This window comes from Pituophis catenifer, unplaced genomic scaffold (genome assembly GCF_029215685.1).
Source record: "Pituophis catenifer annectens isolate HBS135680 unplaced genomic scaffold, rPitCat1.0.hap2 SCAF_1, whole genome shotgun sequence".
NCBI classification, from domain to species: Eukaryota; Metazoa; Chordata; class Lepidosauria; order Squamata; family Colubridae; genus Pituophis; species Pituophis catenifer.
Genome location: NW_027256881.1, coordinates 111,060,952 through 111,082,009, shown reverse-complemented (window position 1 = coordinate 111,082,009; position 21,058 = coordinate 111,060,952). Strand labels below are relative to the sequence as shown.

At 37.0% G+C, this 21,058-nt stretch overlaps 1 protein-coding gene across 3 annotated transcripts; it reads right to left on the bottom strand.

Annotated features, from left to right (window-relative positions):
- Window positions 1-1,362: 1,362 nt before the first annotated feature.
- Window positions 1,363-20,667, bottom strand: UBE2J1 (ubiquitin conjugating enzyme E2 J1). 3 transcript variants are annotated; one of them, XM_070932855.1, is made up of 9 exons: window positions 20,483-20,667; window positions 19,436-19,460; window positions 13,611-13,684; window positions 12,661-12,792; window positions 11,432-11,516; window positions 11,120-11,225; window positions 7,654-7,783; window positions 5,583-5,717; window positions 1,363-2,462 (listed from the first exon to the last, which is right to left on the bottom strand). In XM_070932855.1, exons 3-9 carry the CDS (start codon window positions 13,668-13,670, stop codon window positions 2,196-2,198), a joined length of 915 nt encoding a protein of 304 aa, XP_070788956.1. In that variant the 5' UTR covers window positions 13,671-13,684; window positions 19,436-19,460; window positions 20,483-20,667; the 3' UTR covers window positions 1,363-2,195. The 3 variants fall into 3 exon arrangements, with proteins under 3 accessions (XP_070788956.1, XP_070788955.1, XP_070788957.1); XM_070932854.1 differs by lacking the exon at window positions 19,436-19,460; XM_070932856.1 differs by lacking the exons at window positions 19,436-19,460; window positions 20,483-20,667 and adding an exon at window positions 15,040-15,250.
- Between the last annotated feature and the right edge of the window lie 391 nt (window positions 20,668-21,058).

Genomic DNA, 21,058 nt, shown 5'->3' with positions numbered 1-21,058 from the left:
CATGTCCACCAAACATTTTTTAAAAAGCTAAAAGAATTTGGATTCAAATGCATACTTTGATTTAGAGGATTTTAAAGATCAATACTCAATGGAATCCAGAATGTTTTATTTTAAATGCCACCAAAAATAACATGGTGGTTAAGATGCTGGGCTTGTCAGCTGGAAAGCCAGCAAGCCAGTTTGAGAGGAGCTCAGCGTGACAGGGTGAGCTCCTTTCCTTGTCCCAGAGTTTCTGCCAACCTAGCAGTTTGGAAGCATGCAAATGCTAATAGATAGATACCATTTTGGTGGGAAGGTAAATGCTCCATGATGTTTTGCTGGCCACATGATGTGGAAATGTCTTCCGACAGCGCTGGCTCAATGGCTTTGAAATGGAGATGAGCAAAATTCACTATAGTCGGCAATGAATGGCGGAGTAAAATCCACAGGAACTCCTTTACCTTTTTACTACCAAATATAATAAATGTCTCATGTTGTTCATATTTCCAACATACATTTGAAGTGCTTTTATACATTCTAGATAATTTCTCTGGCATCGTGTCAACAAAATATATCATTTTATTAAAAATATATTTGAGACTGTAACACACATTTCAACCCTTTTAGCCACATCTTTTCCCACTGATCTATGTATTATAACCAACATTATTAGCCCATTTAATCATATATTCTGTAACCTGTTCTTCCTGCTTTAAATTTCAACAGAAGTTTGCAATTTCAGCAATTATATGTTCATCATCTGTTCGTTGTATTTCAAGTTCTGACTCACTTTGCCATACCATCTTTATATTCATTTAAAATCTTTCTGATAATTGTAAATGGAAAAATCACTGACAACTAGTTCCTTCTGCTATTGTTTTCTTGATTTGATTTCTTGCTTATCCACAAATGATGTGTTTGTGCATAAGACCTGATCATTGCTATTTGACTAATTGCCAGCGGAAATGGTTAAACAAATTAGAAACTGACTGTATCCTGAGGTGTGAAAAGGAGAGAGCTTTGAAGAAAATATTCAGAAACTGTTACTGTATGTGAACAAAGGGGACAGAGCATTCCTTAAAACCTGGGTAAAGAAATAGTATTAGGAAGAAGCTCAGACTGGCTCCTCCCTGGGATAAAAGATTGAAGGGGGAAACACAACCAGCTTGCAAGGGTTACTAGAGCCCATTTCAATAAAGTAGAGTTCCAGTCTTCCTGTGGAGTCAATTTCCTGATCTGGTCTACTCTGCAGGGCTGACAACACTGCCTTTTAGCTCCTACTTGGAATCAATTGCTTGCAAACTCAATGAATGAAGCAATTAGGCAAGCTCAACTAATAATAAAACTTAATTTTCCCGAAGCATTTCTTAAATAAACTTATGAAATATTCTAACTTTGTTGATGGGTTTTTAAAAAGCATTTTATTTTTTAATGATGGGCACATGAACAATCAATTCAATGCATTATGTATATTTCTCAAATAAGTTATAGTCAATAATGCTTGGGTAAATATTACATAACAATTTGGGGGATTCTCAGCTTTTAAAAAAGCAAAATATACACAACTGAATATTTTAAAAGTAGCCTTCAAAACTTGCAAAAGATTATTCTAGGCTCAGGACAATTAAAAGTAAAAAGTAAAGTATATTCTGGTTCTCCCAACTTTTTTAAAAAAAATGCTCACAATTTACAGCATTTCATTTCCTGGAATTTTTATGTAGGAAATAAATGTGCCTACTATATATTACCAACTTTCCTTTATTTAATAACATTTACTATGCAAACATTTCTGCATTCAATTTAAGGAGCCCTATCATGAATAAACTTTTTTTTTCCTGCTATTTTGAATAATTAGCCATAAATCCATATTGGCATAAAACACAATTTTAGGGCTCTGTCAGTTAAAAGTACCCATCAAAGCTTGTGCACAATGCAGTAAGTCCATTCACCCTTAAATATCCTGCTAATGCAGAATATTCTCAAAAGACATTTTGGGTAATCTGTCAGTTTGTACAGATTATTAATCATTCATACTTTCACCACTATCAAAGTGTATATTCCTTGAAAATATTAATGTACCCCTCAGGTACATTGGCATTCACTTTTAAAATGAGAAAATACAAAAAGTAATCTTATGTAAACAATCCTCATGACATACCAAACATAGAACATTTCAATAACACGTTCAAGTCACTGGTCTTCAAAATAAGAGAATTTCATAATTCAAATACATACTCATTGGCTAGAAATATACGTCTAACGACTAGTACTGCCAATGCTAAAACAAGAAGGAGAATCAGCATATTTGATCCCATGTGGCTTGTGTTGACTCTTGGCTGCTGAACCTGATTGAAGTTGGTTGAACCTGGTGCTCTTCTGTGTTGGTTATGTCTTTGGCGAGGGCTCACTGAAGTATTATTGGATGCAGGTTGAGAATGGAGCTCTTCTTGATTTGAAGTGGCAGAGTTGGTTGGATTTCCAGACTAAAAGTGAGAAAAATGAATTCAGCAAAACAGAACTGAAAATAAAATGTCCTATATAGTAGCATTATTTAGCTAGTATTTAAAATGAGAACAGCAAGCTATCATTTTGCTTGAGTTAGCTATTATATATATAAGTACAATGTTGCCAGTCAGAATCATAATATATTAGTATTAATTGTTCCCAGCAGAACAGGGAATCAATTATTTGAATTCTGAATTTTATGTGTTTTTTATCGTTCTGAACCGCCCTGAGTCCTTTGGGAGAGAGGGCGGCATACAAGTTTAATAAAATAAATAAATAAACAAACAAACAAATAAGTAAATAAATAAATAAATAAAATTTTAACACAAAGATCTTTGGAAATCCATAAAAAAGCAAAGTATGATTGGCAAGGGGTGAGAGCTTTCTAAAGGAGATGCTGATACTGAAGAAGCTCTCTCTGGATCCAGTTAAATTGCATAATTATCTCCCTGCTTCCAACCTTTCCTATTTAAAGACAATTGTTGAGCAGGCATAGAAGCTTCAGCTATACAGTACTCTATATTTGGACCTCTTTTAATCACAGTCCAGCTCCAGAGAATGGCACTGGTTCTGGTGGATGACCCTCATCAAAATATGGATGAATTATACCTCTCCTAATCAAATTTGACTTTCACTGATGTTAAGATACCATGAACTACTTGGACTGCCTACAAGGGTTGATGAATGAGAGATATTGATTTGCTAAGTGGAAATCGAGCACTAATTAATGGAGGGAGAAGAGATTGGCCTAGTGGATGCTCTCTTGTGAATTCCTGCAGGTATCTGTCCACTCTATTGTATTAATATCCACATGAGGATACTGGAAGAGATTATATAAGGCGTCATCAAGTGGGGGGGGAGAGGAGGGAGGGAGAGTGGGGAGAGAGAGGGTTGAGAAAGTGAGAAAGAGATCAACATTTAAAATATTAATGTACTTTGAATAACTGAGGATTGATCATATGTAACTAACAAACTTAGATTTTTGTTTATGGAGGGTGCTTATTCTGAAAAGTCTGGCAAAAAGGTAATAGGAATAAATAATATCACTTAAAACAAGGTAATAGCATTCTGTTTACTTTTTTTTCCCCAACATAAAATAAGGTGATTATTTCTGGTGTTCACAATGGGTCAGTTTGCAAAAAGAAAGTAAAAGAGCAACACATATCAAATCACACATTCAAAAGTAATGAGCCTTGTAGAGGAAAAATAAAGTCAAATGCCATGAAATTGCCATTGCGTATCAAGAAAACTTTATTGGGAAAATCTATATAATATTAGCATGTCTACATCATTTAAAACGCTGAACAATACTCTGTACCCAGGAACAGATGCTTTCATGTGATTTGACATGATTTTTTTTAACCAATCTGTAGCCCATCAACTCTAAAAACCCATACACCCACTCATACAGCTTAACTGGGATTTGTCTACAATTTATCAGTGAATTTAGATTGCATCTACAGCCATAGCAGCAGCTGTTCTGGATCAACAGCAAGTCTCAGTTACTTTCAAAGTGGAAAAATTATATAACCAGCTCTCCTTGGTTGTCATAATTAAAAAAAAACACAATGTGTCATAATTTTAAAAAACACAATAATTTAAAATGGATAAAATTAATCTTCCTTCATGCAGTTACATTTACTAAAGTGGTTGTGAAGAAATGGGAAGCATGTTTAATAATAAATGCCAAAAATCATTAAAGAGCAAAGCAAAATTCGCATTTCTCTTGTACTGTATATCGTTAAAGATTTGGGCTGACAAGAAGTTGGGTCTATGAACAAGTCCTTACTGTAGTGACAAAAACATTTCTCTAGGTATACAGGTAGGTAGTCCTTGGCTTATAACAGTTTGCTTAGTGACCGTTTGAAGTTACAACATCACTGAAAAAAGTGACTTCTGACCATTTTTCACACGTATGACCATCGCAGCATCCCCATAGTCCTATGATTTACATTCGGATGCTTGGCAAGTGGTTCATATTTACGAGGGTTGCAGTGGCCTGGGGTCATGTGATCCTCTTTGCCGACCTTCTGACAAGCAAAGTCAATGGGGAACCTATCACTTAACAATCATGTTACTAAGTTAACAACTGCAGTGCTTCACTTAACAAATGTGGTAAGAAAAGTAATGAAATGGGACAAAACTCACTTAAAAAATTTCTCACTTAGCAACATAAATTTTGGGCTCAGTTGTGGTCGTAAATTGAAGACTACCTGTATTCTAAAAAGGTAAGTCGCTCAAAGGAAAACAGCTTTCTTACCTGATTATAAATAAGCACACTCCAAATGGAAGGTGATAGGGAAGTTGGAAGAAAAAGTAATGGGGAAATACAGCTGATGACAAAGAAGCTGAAGGCAAATATTTACAAACAATACCTTCAGAAGCAAGCTGCAATAAATTCAGTGGCTTGTACTTTTAGATGCCCATAAGAGTCAGAAAAGACCATGGGACGTGCAAAAAAACTCAGTGGTTTTAATCAAGGCTATTGGGAAGGCCAATAATGTCAAAATGGTAGATGCAACAGAAGGCCTCTCTCTTTTTACACGTGTGCAATAGATGTTGAAAAGGGGCAAGAGTTTGATTGTCCAGTCATGCCTGTCATTTCGACATAATTGATCCACTCCCATGGATGCCGCTGCTTTTAATCAAATGTTAACATGTACAGTCTTAGACTTACAACCACAACTGAACCCAAAATTTCTGTCATTGAGTGAGACAGTTGTTAAGGGAATTTTACCCCTTTTCACGACTTTTCTTGTCACAGTTGTTAAGTGAATCACTGCAGTTGTTACGTGAATCTGACTTCCTCATTAAATTTGCTTGACAGGTGGTCACTTTTTGACTCCAGGACACTGCAACTGTCATAAATATGAGTCAGTTACCAAGTATCCGATCACGTGACTTTGGGGATGGTGCAACTGTTATAAGTGTGAAAAACGGTCATAAGTCACTTTTTTCAGAACCATTGTAACTATGAAGGGTCACTAAATGAACTGTTGTAATTTGAGAACTATCTGTATTTAAATAGGTTTCTAGTTGCACCTAAGCAGTATTTACTTGACTTTTCCAAGATTGTGCCTCATTTATAAAGTACCCACCATTTCACTGGTGATGGTATCCTGGAATGCTGGAGTTGAAATTTCTTGTTGATGTTCAGAGGAATTCCCAAGGTGATTAAATTCTGACATATCTAAAGGTTCAGTAACAGATTTTCTAGATGCATTACCTTCAGCCTTAAGCAAAATGAGAAAACACCATAAATTATTACATCAAAGGGACACTGAAATTCTAATCAATTATGGGAACAGATGTTATGTAATACATTTTTCTTGCAAAATTATTGAACGCTTTGTAAGAGGTATATCTCTGCTTAGGCACCTTGTTAAATTTAGGAGAACATGTTATTAAACATGTTCTATCTGGAATAGATGATTGACTGAAATATGACACAGAAAGAAAATCAAGTTGTCCCTTTTTGTTTTTAGTTTATTAAATTCCCGAAGAGCAAAAAAAAAAAAAAAAAAAAAAAGCATATCCATAAAATATAAACGATGCTAGGTGGCAATGAGATGAACTCCAACTGAATGCCAGATCAGTCCACAGAATGGCTTTCCATTCTTATGGGAAGAAAACATTATTCCAGTAACCCTCACCTCTCTGAATTGCTTGCAGCATTATTGACTTTGAGAACCTGCTGTGTTTTCTCTTGTATAATAGCTGCTGGGGATGGAAAGGGGCATGTTCACTTATAAATATAACCAGTTAAAGTAAAGGTAAAGGTGTCCCTGTCCAGTGGTGCCCGACTCTAGACCATGGTGCTCAGCTTCATTTCTTGGCCGAGGGAATCAGCATTGTCTGAAGACATTTTCTGTGGTCATGTGGCTAGTATGACTAAGTGCCAAAAATGCATGGAACACTGTTACCTTCCCACAGAAATGGTACCTATTTATCTACTCACATTTGCATGCTTTCAAACTGCTAGGTGGGAAGTAGGTGGGGCAAGGAACAGGAGCTTACTCCATTGCCCAGCACTCAGGTCTTGAACCCGGGCTGTCAGCTTTCCAGCTGACAAAGCTCAGCATCTTTAACCATTGAGCCATTGCGCCCCATAATGCACCTATTTCCAGAATGCAAACTATCCTCCCCAGTCTTTCTTCATACTACAAAAAGCCCTCTATTATTCCCATTTATCTTTTTTCTTCTAGAAAACTGGATCCGCTTCAAAACTAACCACTCAACTGCGGTCACCCATCATTTTTATTTTCTCAGAAATGTCATAAGGTCTATCTGGGACATGGAGGCTCTGCAGAATATGCATGCACACATGTAATATAGAACCTATCAAGCACCACATGCTTGCATCCCTAAACATCATATGGAGGATTTCAGCTCTACATCCAGAGTGCTGCAAGATTTTTTTAAATAAAATAACAGAATTTCCAGCCACATATAAAGTTCTGGTCTATAGCCATGTTTGCATTATTTTTATTATTTAAAACACAATGGAGATATTGCTTCTGAAGTTACCAAGGGATTTTATGATGGCTATTACTATGCTTAAAGGCACACTGATATTCTACTCAAAAATGTTAACTTTTCTCAAAGTTTTATTTGTTTTTAAAAAAGCAACCAAAGCAACACTTAAAAATCCTGCTTTGCAAGTTAGTCTCACCACAGGATTGTAATTAGTTATTTTTTGTAAAGATTGGCACCCAACCCTTTCAGCAGTATTATAATTGTAAAACAATAGGATGCATCAAATTAAATGCATGAAAAATACTCCAATAACAATGAGAAATGGGTATGATTCCTTATCCTTCTTGAAACCTGCTACAACTTGCTCCTGAGCACTGGAGAATTATTTGGAATAAATTTAGAGAAAAGGGGAATATGAAGAAAAATTAAAATTCTGCTATGGGCGTGGGACCTCATTTATTTCACCAAGCACATTAGATGTATCAATTTTTAAATCAAACATAGCTAAGAAAGAAGGCAGAGTTTGGATTCTGTGAAAAGGAGACAAAACAATGACTTTCAGGAGCCATTTTCCCCTTTAATCCATGTTGCTTTGATTGGTATTATCTGCTGGACAGCACTAATCCCCCACCCTAGGTATTGTCCCACGCACCAACATAATCAAGAGAAAAGAAGAACAAATAGTTATTTTACTTTGAAATTGATTTGCCTGGCAAGTTCCTTGGCTTCTTGGTCAGCCTGGCTTGAGGCACTCCCTGAAGTTAATGGTAAGAGGACTTCTTTCATAAGTGAGCCACATCCTTCACAATAGAAATCTTGAGACCTAGGGAATAATGGCAGACCATATATTAATTTAACAATCAGCAAGCATCAACATAACATATTACATGCAATGCTAAGCCTTGCTTAGCATTAACCTTGGATAAACGACTTATCTGTGAAATGTGTGGAGTGTTCGTGAAGGCTAAATTGGGGATGCAGAAGGGTACACAAGCTGGCAGAAGATCACATCTTTCCCCAGACAACTGCCAGAGTAGTTCTGTTTATACATCTGCTGCATAACTATATGCCCAGATGTTTAAGATTGTAAAAAGAGTAGAAAACAAGCCATCATCTTTAATTCTACTTTTAAAGAGTCATTCAGAATTACATTAGATCCAACAAAATATATTCTAAAGCACAGTAATCCATTTCTAATAAATTTTGCAACCTGCTCAATGTTGAAACACTCTCATTTCCTTCCTTCCTTCCAACCACCAGCCAACATTTTATCTACATACATCAGAATAACTCTTAATCTAGGTTGGTTTTGTGTCCCAGCTAAGTTTTAATTGATTTACAAAGGTGTAAAATAGGAGGGAGATAACCCAGGATGAAGTCATGATTGCTTCAATCAATTGCAGTATTCTAACTGTTCAACAAATCATATAGTAAACAAATCTTGGTTTATTTGAAGTATAAACACAACCTGAATAATGGTATTATTGTCAATTAATTATGACAAACAATAAATTAAAATGGCAATACTATTGCACTGGCTCCCGGTGGTCTTCCGTGTGCACTTCAAGGTCTTGGTTACCACTTTTAAAGCGCTCCATGGCTTAGGACCTGGTTATCTACGGGACCGCCTGCTGCCACCAGTAGCCTCCCACCGGCCGGTACGCTCTCATAGAGAGGGGCTCCTCCGGGTGCCGTCGGCCAAACAATGTTGACTGGCGGCCCCCAGGGGGAGAGCCTTCTCTGTGGGGGCACCTACTATCTGGAACGAGCTCCCCCTGGATCTACGGAGGATTCCGGATCTACGCACCTTCCGCCGCGCTCTCAAGACCTTTTTATTCCATCAGGCTGGCCTGGCCTAATTTTTTTCTTTTTTCCCTTTTTAAAACGCAAATTTTAATTCGTTCTTAATTTATTGGGGCGTTTTAAATCTGTCTTCGGCCAAATGGTTTAATTCGGTTTTATTCAGTTTTAAATTTTGTATTTGTGTTTTTATCCTGTGGCTGTCCACCGCCCTGAATCCTTCGGGAGTAGGGCGGTATATAAATCAAATAAACTAAACTAAACTCAACTCAACTCAACTCAACACAACGCAACGCAACGGGATTTACTTCTGAAACAAGACTGACCAGTTAATGAGTGCATTTGCATGACAAAGTAAGACAGAATACTTCTCCATCAACCTTCTCATCTGGTCCTTCTGCCCACAGAAACAGCTAAACAAATTTATTTTATGACTTGTTTATCTACTTTTTTTCTTCTCCTACCCAGATAGAGTTAGAAGTCATTGCTTGCCCTGACTTGATTAGGAAGAAAAACCAAGGATGTTCCTTCATGTTTCATGGTAAATAAACCACAGAGCACAATTTGTTAGCTGCTCCCATGGTCAAGAAAAGGCAAACAGAAACAGTCAAGCAATGTGTACCAAGGACAGGTTTAGCTATGGGTTTCCCAGAAAATGTAATGCAAACTAGTGTGATATGAATTGTCATTCTTTTCTGAAAGTCCATAGACTGCAGAAATATTTAAAATACATTATTTTCTGTGAAAAAATCCAACCTATTTTATGAATTTTGAATTACATTATATTCAAAATTACATTAAAAAAAATAAAAAACTCTGATATGGAAAAATACTTTGTTGGATAGAACTGGATAGAATGTTACGGAATAAGCAATAAAGTGATATGCAATGTACTTTTGGCTTTAAATTTTTTAGAACCATTGTTTAATAAGCAAACATCATGCAATCACCACACCAATCTGAAGTAAACATTTTCTGCATAAAATTTTGACCCTAGTAAATTTTCCATTCCTGGAAAATGTCTACTCACAGAAAACCACATTTTTTCTGAATCCAGGCTATACTGAACAAAGCTCTTGACTTAAGCACTGTGGACTAAATAAAGAATATTGTGTAATTAACTAGTTCTATTTTATAAAGGAAAAAAATATCACAAAATATTATGATTAAAGAACAAACATGTCTATTTGTCTTCTCAGACAAATAGATTCAGATAGTTTAAAAAAATTAGGACCAGATGGCTATTCATTTTACTACCGTGTTTCCCCAAAAATAAGACCCTGTCTTATATTTTTTTGAACTCTAAAATAAGCGTTTGGCCTTATTTTCAGGGAGGTCTTATTATTTTGGGGTACGTGGAGCAAGATGGGGCTCCTCTTGCCGTCTTACCTGATTTTCACCTCTGGGTTTAAATATTTCTGGGGAGAGCTTATTTTTGGGGAGAGGCTTATTTTAGCGCATGTGCTCAAAAGCCCGATTGGGCTTATTATCAGGGGATGTCTTATTTTCGGGGAAATAGGGTAATTAAATTTTCATTGATGCAGTGTTTTGCCCAGTTAAAGACAAGACAGCTTTAGTAGTATATAGTGTTGTTACTGTCTATATAAGATTCTTGAAAAAGCTAATAATGGAGCCAAAACAGAATCAAATGCCTAATTCCACAGCAACAAAAAATTGAGATTACAAATAGGGAAGAACCTAATGGCAGGATAAATAGATAATGTGATATGTGGTTCTAGAAGCATCAGTAATAGAGCAGGTCTTATCACACATCATTAGAAGCCTCTGGTATTATGATACCATGGGATTAAATGTGACTACAATCTAAGACCTTTACAATTTCTAAGTCCAGAAAAAGAGGAATCTCAGTGGGTATTTGGAATAAAAATCTGCTGAAAAATTTCTAGAAAAAAATAGATGTTCTATCAGAAATTAAAGGGGAAAGGAGATGCTTTCTTTCTATCAGAAATTCTCAAAATGAAAATCATAATTAGTGGTCTATGCAAAAAGGCATCATATGTGCTGCCCCAAAATTTCTTATGCTGTCCCTCACCTGCCCAAAAAGATTTGGATAAATGGTTAAAAACTAGGCAAGCTGAAAGGAGAGGAATCAATCTAGGCTAAAAAAAAAATGATAAGGCTAAGAACATGTGGCTTTTGCTATGCCATTTCCCCCTGCCCTCTCACAGATAACCCACAGCACAATGTTCACAAGCAGTTTTCAAAAGGTGGCACTATCTTGATTTAAAATATACTCTCAGATACTGAAAGGCCTGAAAAATTTCAAAATCCAAGAACATTTTTATTCAGAAATACAACTGAGCACAACTGTTTATTTCACACAAAACTTAACCCATACTTCTTAGCCAATGCTCTTCTTTCTTCAGGTGTGTAATCTAAAGATCCTATGGCTCCTTCTCCTTTTGTTGGCATAAATCCAATAATAGCAAGCAAGGCAGTTCTTACTGTAATAAAAATAACTTTAATTAGCAATTATATAGACATACACATACTCAGAGAGAGAGAGAGAGGAGGAAGAGAGAGAGAGAAACAGAGAAGGAGACAAAATGAATTTTAAAATCTGCTGTACTGAGGTACTATGGTCTTTTTAACAGCAGAGATTTGCTTCTTTATCAAACTTTCCTCACTGCCAATAACAGTTGATACTTACTGCTCCAAGATGGTTGCCATGTTTCAGGATGATGTCCTGAGATGCTTAAACAAATTTTCTTTCCCACTTCAAATCTACCATTGGCCTTAAAAAGACAAAAAAATCATTTCATCAAACTTCTTTTTTTAAAAAAAAAAAAAACTAAGATTTAACATTACTCACTGTGTGGCATAAGGATTTGAGGTGTGTCATGGTTGTGGTTTTGCTGAAGTGAGCCAGATATGGAATGATAGAAAAGCGGGAAAAAAGCAGCTCAGTTGTGGCCTTAAAAGGCAGCTGTGTTGTCACAATCTTGATGAGCTGACCTGGCTGCTATCAAGGGCTGGTGTGGAAAAGTTTTGAGCGAGCAGTCCCATTGGCAGAGTGAAGGAGAAAGCTAAAACTGCTTTTCCAGCATACATGAATAAAAAACTACTTATGATTTCCTAAATAATTGATCTGTTTATTATTTTAATCTGTTTATCATTTTAATATAGTAAAGCTCTCAATACCAATAAAAAGGAGACAACTGGGATATTCCCAAATACCACTTGCTGCTGATAATCCTTTCCAAAAATTTTAAATTTATTTTTCCTTTGCATGCGAAAGCAACCGTGCCCCATCCATTCTTCAAACATTTCCAATTCTTCCTGCATAAAAGAGCAGATAACTGCTAACATGACCCTGTATTTCATGGTGATTTTACGACTGAAAGATTTTATAGGTGTGTCATTGTTGTGAACCATGCCTGATGCAGTGGATATCATACAAGGGAGGGGAAAAAGTGGGCCTGGTGGCTCAGCAGACTAAAAGCATTGTGATTAACACCAGCTGTCTGCAATTACTGCAAGTTCGAATCTCACCAGGCTCAAGGTTGACTCAGCCTTCCATCCTTTCTAAGGTAGGTAAAATGAGGACCCAGATTGTGGGGCCAATAAGCTGACTTTGTATAAATATATAAAAGTATGAAGGCTATTGCTTAACGCATTGTAAGCCGCCCTGAGTCTCCGGAGAAGGGCGACATATAAATTAAAGCAAAAAAATATAAAATAAAAAATGATTATAGCTTAATCCTAAAAATCCAGTGTAATTTAATGGCTGTGTGTTGACAGTGAAAGGTTAGAAAAAACAATTACTTAATTTTTTTTCTTAAAATTATTTTACAAAGTAAGTAATTGAGACTTTTAACAATGATCTAATAATCTAACAAAGCATTTGTAGTTTTCTAGCTGACACCTGAAATTTGTTACCGTTAAGAGAATAATACTTGGTGGTTTCATAGGATATTCTGGTGGTAGCACTATTCTTCCATGATAAACTCCTCCATCAAACTCTGAATCTGGAGGACCTCTTACAGTGAAATGCCACTCAAAAAGATTGTCCTACAAAAGAAAAAATGGAAATATAAACAGCCAATCACTCTCACTGAAAAATACATTAAATTAAATTTGAAGTAACATTTCCCTGACTGCCATCATTATGGTCCAATAGGCCATAACTGGCATATTAAAGTTTATTTCCTTGAATCAACAATCTGACTTACCACCCCAACTTAATAGTCCCACTCAGTTGCTAAACAAGTCACCGCAGATTGTTAAGCAAGACATGATCATGTCTTCCAATTTTATTGCCAGTTTCTCTGTTGACTCTTGCTTGTTGGAAGCCAGTTATAAGGCATGAAAATTGCAATCACATGACCATGAGATGCTATGATGGATGAAAATAGGATGACGGTCATAAAACTACATTTTCAGCTCTGACATAACTTCAAATGATTGTTAAACAGGGCAGTTGTTCAATGAGGTCTATCTGTACCATTGTTTTCTAGTTCTACCTCTTTAAGGGTCATACTCAAAATTGGTTGGGGCAGCAAAGCTATCAATAGTTACCAATAAAAGTGAATATTGTACATCTCATAGGTGAGGTCAGGATTTCCCCCTGTGCTGGGCAGAACATTGAGTGTTTTATTTTTTTTTAAACTACCATAAGCCTTTCTTAGGGCATATATCTGTTTACTTTCCATCAGAAATGGTTAGCAGCCGTGCTGATTTTTGACAATTATGATTGAAGATGATGGGGAGAGGGCACTAAAAAGAGGTTCAGAGGCAGAACATCCATGCTTGCTTCCTTTTAATTCTCTAAATTTAATTTCTCCAAATCCCTTAGCCATGAATTTCATACAAAATGGGCATCCACTAACCTCTAAAGGCTGGGCATGATAATGATCTGTTGCCTCTTTCAGTTCAGCAGCTTCTTTCATTAAACGTTTTACAGCTGAAAAAAAAAAATAGTATATGACTATGTGAAGTATTACCGTATTAATACTATTGGCTAAGCACATCAAAACTTATTCCCAACACTTAATGATAAAGGAAGTTCCAAAATGTACATTTGTCTTTCAAATGTCATGTTTAGAAAGAGAACATCTGAAAACAAATGTAATTTGGAAGTTTTTGTTTCAGTAATTAGATTCAGACTAATCTACAAAGGAAACATTTTGATGTTTCCAAGTTTGCTATTTTTAATTGTTGTAAATGAAAAAGGAAGGGAAGGAGAGAGGTGAATCACATATTCAGCATGAAGTAATGGAATAAAACTGATGTTCTGTCACATGAATTAGAATCCCAAGCACTCCTTGTATTACTAAGAAAAAGACGCACAAAGGAATTATCAAACTTTTCTTTTTGGGAAATGATACATACAACAACTAAACTGAATGTAATTGCTTCCCAATCTTTGGGGACAGGGTTTATGGAGAAGTCTTTGAGAAATGCTGGGGTGAATCTGGAAAGAAAAGCTAAGCTTAATGAATCCTCACCATAACAATGCAAATATATTTTTGTTAGTTCTATTTAGATCTTGGCTCAAATACTTCTCAGGTACAATTGAAGTTCACTGGGGTCAGTTATTAATCAAAGAAATTGACACAATATTTGAAAAGGCATACGGGAGTTTTGTCTTAGGAAGTGCCCATGACTGACTAAACCATTCTAGGTTCAAACTAAGCAGATCAGATTTAGTTAATACTTGAATGAGGACTATAGGCTAAACTGGGAAATCACAAAAATATTCCAGAATATTCCAGAAGAAGGTAATAACAAACCATACTGTTGCCAAAAAACCTGCACAGATGCGTTTAGACCAGGAATCAAAACCAATCTAAAGGAGACTGTCTTTTCAAGGAACTCCAAGTAATCAGAATTAAAATACAGGTCATCCTTGATTTACAATTGAACCCAAAGTTTTGGTTGCTAAGGAAGACAGTTGTTAAATGAAGTGCCTCATTTATATGACTTTTTTGCCACCAGTAAGCAAGTCACTGCTGTTATTAAGTGAATCATGTGGTTGTTAAATGAATCTGGCTTACCCCCACTGATTTTGCTTGTAGGAAGCCAACTGGGAAGGTTACAAATGATGGTCACATGACCCTGGGCTACTGCAACTGTCATAAATACATGCCAGTTGCCAAACACTTAAATTTTAATTATGTGGATGCTGCAATGGTCATATATGTGAAAACCGGTCATATGGTACTTTTTTCAGGACCATTATAACTTTGAATGGTCATTAAACAAATGGTTGCAGGTAGAGGACTAATTGTACTTTTAATAAAAACAGCTTGCTATTACCGGTAGTTATTCCTGCAAGGGTAAAAGGAATTTTTGAGTGAGCTTGCTTTTCACATTATATAAATTATGCAAATCATAAAAATCATAATGCCTTGTCCTCAGATGAGAGATTGCCACCTGCTGGATTAAAACACTTTGTTCTTCATCTAGATTATGAAACAGAACATTAACAGACATTAATAGACAGTCAAAAATTATACTAAATAGAAGACATAGGCTTTTAAAATAAACCTGAAGACTTTGCATTTTCAACTCTTGGCAACGATTTGTGTAAAAGTTTCTCAAGAATTACCCTTATCAAGGCAATTCGAACTCTAGGAGCAAGTACTGTACCATTACAAATATACCCATTATTTGTAATAGTATGGTACAGTAAAAATAATTTTAAAATTCCCACAATAAACATTAACAATGCCACATATTGCAAAAAAAACCCAAAAAAAACCCCCTTAACTTCAAATTTAATACTATACTTATTTATCCATGTATACCATATATAAACATGCAAATTATAAATTGACATATATAAATTTAATAAGGTAAAAATCAATGGGCCTTATTTTGGTCATATCAAAATTTATATAGCCTACAAGAAATAAAGTAATATTTTTATGGTTTTTAGCGTGTGTTCAAGTCAGGTTTTTACTTTGGGCAACTATCTGAATAAGTTCCTGAAGTTTTCTTGGCAAACTTTTTTCACCTACTGGTGTGTGTGTGAAAGAGAGAATGGGAAGGTGGGGGTGGAGAGAGAGAAACAGAAACAGAAACAAGGGCCCAAAGTCACTCTCTTGGTTTCCTGCCAAAGGCAGGGCGAGAACTCAGTCTCTGGGTTTCTAATCTGATATCTTACTACTACACCACTAAAACATAATGCAAGCTCTAGTCTCAAAAATCCATATGCATAGACCAGGAAAAATTGTACCTAAAATCTCAAATGCATGAAACTTTTTAACCGAGAAAATTACTTGGATTTGGAATGACATTCAGGCAGCTGCATATTCAGAAGCACTAGTTAATCAGGACACAAGTTAGGTTTGATTACACTTATTTTTCATTTACTTAACATTAACCATAGTAATATATTTTTCCTATTCATGTATTTAATAATCTTCCCTTCCAAGCACATCAAAATATATAATTTGGTTCCCATTTTCAGGGATTCTAGGGATATCACCTTTGCTGTTGGTCAAACCTAGAGTTGAATTGGTATCCCCCCCAATTTTTAGGAGAATCAGTAGATTTGATTAATCAACATTCACTGGCATCCGCAAGGTCCTGCTACTTTCATCTTTTTATTGTGGCCTTATGGTGCAAGCTTGAGTCTTTATGGTGTGCACAAGACAAGGCACACAAAATGGTGGGACTTCAGTTGCAATGTTGGAAACCCCTTTTCTCCCCCATGACTATGCCATGGTAAACATTCAACATAGAAGGCTCTGCAGTGTTAACTTAATCCTAAAGAAACATGCAGCAGGAGAAAAAGGTTATTTCAGGAGAATTAAAAAAGAAATCAGAGGGAAGGTGGAAGACAAGAGCAATAAAGCCGAGGTGTGTACAACAGGTCTAATGATGTTTAATGGCTGTGGTCTCTATGACATTTCTTCATCATCTAATTCATTTCTGAATTTTGGTTTTCCAAATTGCTACCAAGTGCCTTTCTTGTCCACCTTCTCTAGTCTTTTAATTTTCTACATATTATTTTAGGTTTATTTTAATAATATATTTTTATTTATTAAAAAGTTGTATTAATGGATCATCACATTTTATTGAGGATTTCTTTCCCTTGTAACTGTACAAGATAAACTGGTTTTGGTTAGTGTATATCTAAAAGCTTCGGCATAACAACCACAAACCTGATTTGGTATTTACACAATGAAAGTCCCCCCCCCCCACTTTCAGGACAGGGTTAAAATGTGGCATGAGAAACACCTGTTCAAAGTTCCCTGAATACAAAGAACTAATGACACTGTTCTTTGGATCTTAGCCGTATTGACTCTAAACATTTACTTAAGTGAGGCAATAAATGGTAATGCAACATAGACCAGATTAAGAAATAGATGCTATAGCCCAATTTTTTTTAAAAAAAAAAGATTTTATTTTTTCATTTTTTATTTTGTCACACTCTTGCAAGTCTGAATGTATTTCCCCTCCTCCATCTTTTATATTCATATGAATTAGGGGAGTGCTTTTCTAAGATGGTTTTGTAACTCTCCATCCTTATCTGGGTTTTTGCAATGTTTACCTACTTGCTGCCTTGATAATGGAGCTTCTCATCAAGACCATCCTTTTACTTTCTACATCAGGTGTCCAACCCATGGGCTGCATGCAGTCCTGGGCAGCCGATAATGCAGCTCCACAAGATCGTAAACTTTTAACATTATGTGATTTATATATATTAATTTTACTATTTATATTTTATATGTGGCCCAAGACAATTCCTCTTTACTTAATGCGGCCCAGGCAAACCAAAAGGTTAAGACACTCATGTTCTACATTATCACCATATCTTGTGACAATGACTTCCACAAGTTAATGCGCTGTGTGAAAAAGTATATTCGTCTGTTTTAAATTTTCCAGGCAACTTCACTGGATGATCAGGGTTTCGAGAAAGAGAGAAAAATGTTTCCCTGTCCAATTTCCTCATGCCTTCATACATCTCTATCATGTCCCTCTAGTCACTTTCTTTCAAAACTAGAGAGTCCCAAATGTTCTAGCTTTTTCTTCTAAACAAAATGCTCAAGCTGATATTTTGACACCCTCTTTTGCCCTTTTTCTAATTCCGTTACAAATGTGGTGGCCAGTATTGTACGTAGTATTCTAGATACGAAATTCCATAAATTTGTAGAAGAACATTACAAAGGTTTTAGTTTTATTTTCAATCTTTTTCATAAAGGCCTAAAATAGAATTTCCCCTTTTTCATCACCGTTGTGCATTCAGCTATGCACTGTGACCTTCTTTCTCAAACAAATGCCCATTAAAAAAAAGGTAGCAAAACATGTTTTGCTCTTGTTTAATGTAAACAGCCTGTTGTCGTATCTACTCGTTCTCAAACAAAAGACATGGAAACCAAGCTCAAAAGACAAAAGATCTCTAGCCTGCTGCATCACTCAGAAGAAAGAAGCACAATGATTTTAACTTTAATTTCAGTATAATAGGTAGCACATCTGATATACAGCAATCACTGACATTCTCTTGGTGTGGCTTCATATATTTTCTATAATAAATCTTTTATCCGTTTGGAAATCTCTTGATGTTTTTGCCTTATCAATCAAGACAGGCCTGATAGAAGCAATTCTGCATTATATAGTAAGAAAATAAATTTTCTTGCACTTCCATCACTCTTATCTGTACTTTAGTGTAAGTGCAAATAAGTAGTTTATATACTTTCCTGTTTTTTTTTTAAAAAAAAACAGGTTTGATCTGTTTGTATCTGTGTAACATAACTTATTATTTATATCACACCTTTATTATTTAATAACTTAAGATGCAAGCATATCTACGGTAGCACTCCTTCCTCCTTGTATTTTTCCCAGAAGAACCACCCTGTGAGGTGGGTTGGGCTGAGAGGGGCATGGGCCCAAAGTCACCCAACTGGCTTTCATGCCTGGTTTCTAGGCTAGAGCCTTAACCACTAGACCAGGGGTGTCAGATGCATCACATGCTGGCCCCACCTGCCCACTGCAGGACTGGGAAAAACATCGCAAAACGTCATGTGACGGCAATGTGATGCGGTGAGTTTGACACTCGTGCACTAGTCCAAACTGGCTCTATTACTATAGCTAACTGAGTTACCTTTCCTTTTTAACATTACACTTGTGGGAGTGTGGACTTCCTTCACTTTTATGGATAGTGCGTAACACTGTGAGGGCTAATCAAATTCTACCTTTCCAACTTGGCTAGATGTATAACAATTAGTGGAGGTTATTCCTATGCACAATTAATATCTGATGCTATTATCAGACAGGCATACTACAGTGCACCTTTAACATGGGTAGCTCTTGTTGGAAAATGATAGTAGGCAGCGATATTATGGTAACTTTCATTCTTGATAACAGCATCTTGGCTTTACATATTTTTCTCCTTTTCTTTTAAGACTATTTTTGCTTTTCTACTCAGAGCAGATGGAATATTTTTCTGTGAATGCATAGTCATATGGTAACATTTATTCTGAAGAGGACAGAGAGGCATGAAAAGCAATGGTCACTCTTCTAGCAAATAAAATCTGAACACATATTCTCCTGAGACAATTCTTAATCTGCCAGATCTGATTTCTATCTGTCCTATCACGACAGTTTTTGTTGCAGAGAAGTGATGTCATTGTTGCATATTATATTTTATAGAAGAGTTCAAAAAAGGAAACTGAATAGCTGAAATATTCATAAGTTCTGGATGTACCATCTGTCCTTGTGTCTTCAGGGTACTAAAAAGGAGAGGGAGCAGGGAAGAAGGGGAAGAGAAGACAGATAACACTAAAGTCAAAGTACATTTAAATAATCTCTTACACAATATCAATTGGACTTCCCTGAAATAAAATACTTAGTAGGAAGATATCCTAAACATGACACTGCAATTCTTCAAGTCAACAATGAAAAACACCACCATAATCATCCAGAAATTTTACATCTCCATGAAACCTTTCTTCCGGCTGGCTTATTTTTTGACAACACTGTATGAAACCTTTAAGTCTGCTGGCTTATCTTTTGACAACACTGGGATGACTTATTAAAAAAAAAAAAAACCCAACCCTGAATCAATTGTACATGCCCCATCGAATATAAGCCTATCCACTCAATTAATATCCTCTACATTTGGCAGTGGAATTGATAGTGCAATATTGTGTAATCATGCCTTTATTTTTAAAGGTTCTCTAAAATATGTCTTTTAAGATATGGTGTGTGTGTGTGTGTGTGTGTGTGTGTGTGAGAGAGAGAGAGAGAGAGAGGGAGGGAGAGAATGAATATTATATACATATTCATGACAGCAATAACAGAAGTTAGATACAAGAACGAAACTAAGAGTCCTTGTGCCGCTCCCCCTCCCATCATCCGCCCGATGGGTTTCGGGGTTCTCAGGCTCTTCTCCCTGCCTCTTTAGGGAATTCGGCAGCCAGAGACAGAAATACAAACCGAAATTTCCTCCCTTGGGTGGAGGAAAGGTCCTGATGGGGGGAAAAGCCGGAGCAGCGCCCACCGGAGCTCAGAAGAGGGGGCCCCCCTTCAAGTACCAAACGGGAGCGATGCGAAAGGCGAGACGGAGCCCCCCGCCCCCCGCCCCGCCGGCTCCGGCCTAGCCGTGCACCAAAGCCTCGGGCTCGCGTTGGCGGTGCTTTCCCCCGCCCCAGGCGCTGTCAGCCACCAAAGCTCCCTTCCGCAAAAGACTTCCGCGCTCCCCCGGCTTCACTTGCCCGCCTTCGCTTCCCCCTTCCCCTCTTCGGCGACTCACCGGGGCTTTTGAGATTGTAGCGAGCCTCCATGACGGAGCCTGCCTTGGGATGCCTTCCTCCTCCGCCGGGCCGGGCGGAGCGCAGCGCAGCGCAGAAGTCCGGCCACGTAAGGCGCTTCACAGTGACAACAACGCCGCCGGCAGCAGCGGCGTCTAGGCGAGAGGAGGGAAGTGACCAGGCTCCCTCCCCACTCCCTCCCTCGCTTCTTCCCGGCGGTCTCGTAAGCTTTGCTGCCGCCCGGAACTTCCCCTGACGTGGCTGCACTGCAGCCCTTAATGGCTCTCTTCTCTATTTGGTTTCCATGTAACTAATTTAAAGAAACAGAATACTGTAGCCTCTCTCAGCTAGGTTATTTTGCTTAGGTCCTGTTGCTTCCTTCATACAGAACCCAAAACAGGAGCATCCCATAGGTGCTTTTTCAGGAGGCAACTGGACTTTCCTGTTTTTTCTTTGAAGACGTTTCGCTTCTCATCCAAGAAGCTTCTTCAGCTCTGACAGGATAGTGGGGAATGGAAGGATTTATATTCCTTGCAGACAGCTTGACCAGCTGCATCCTTTTAGAGGGTCCTTAAAGT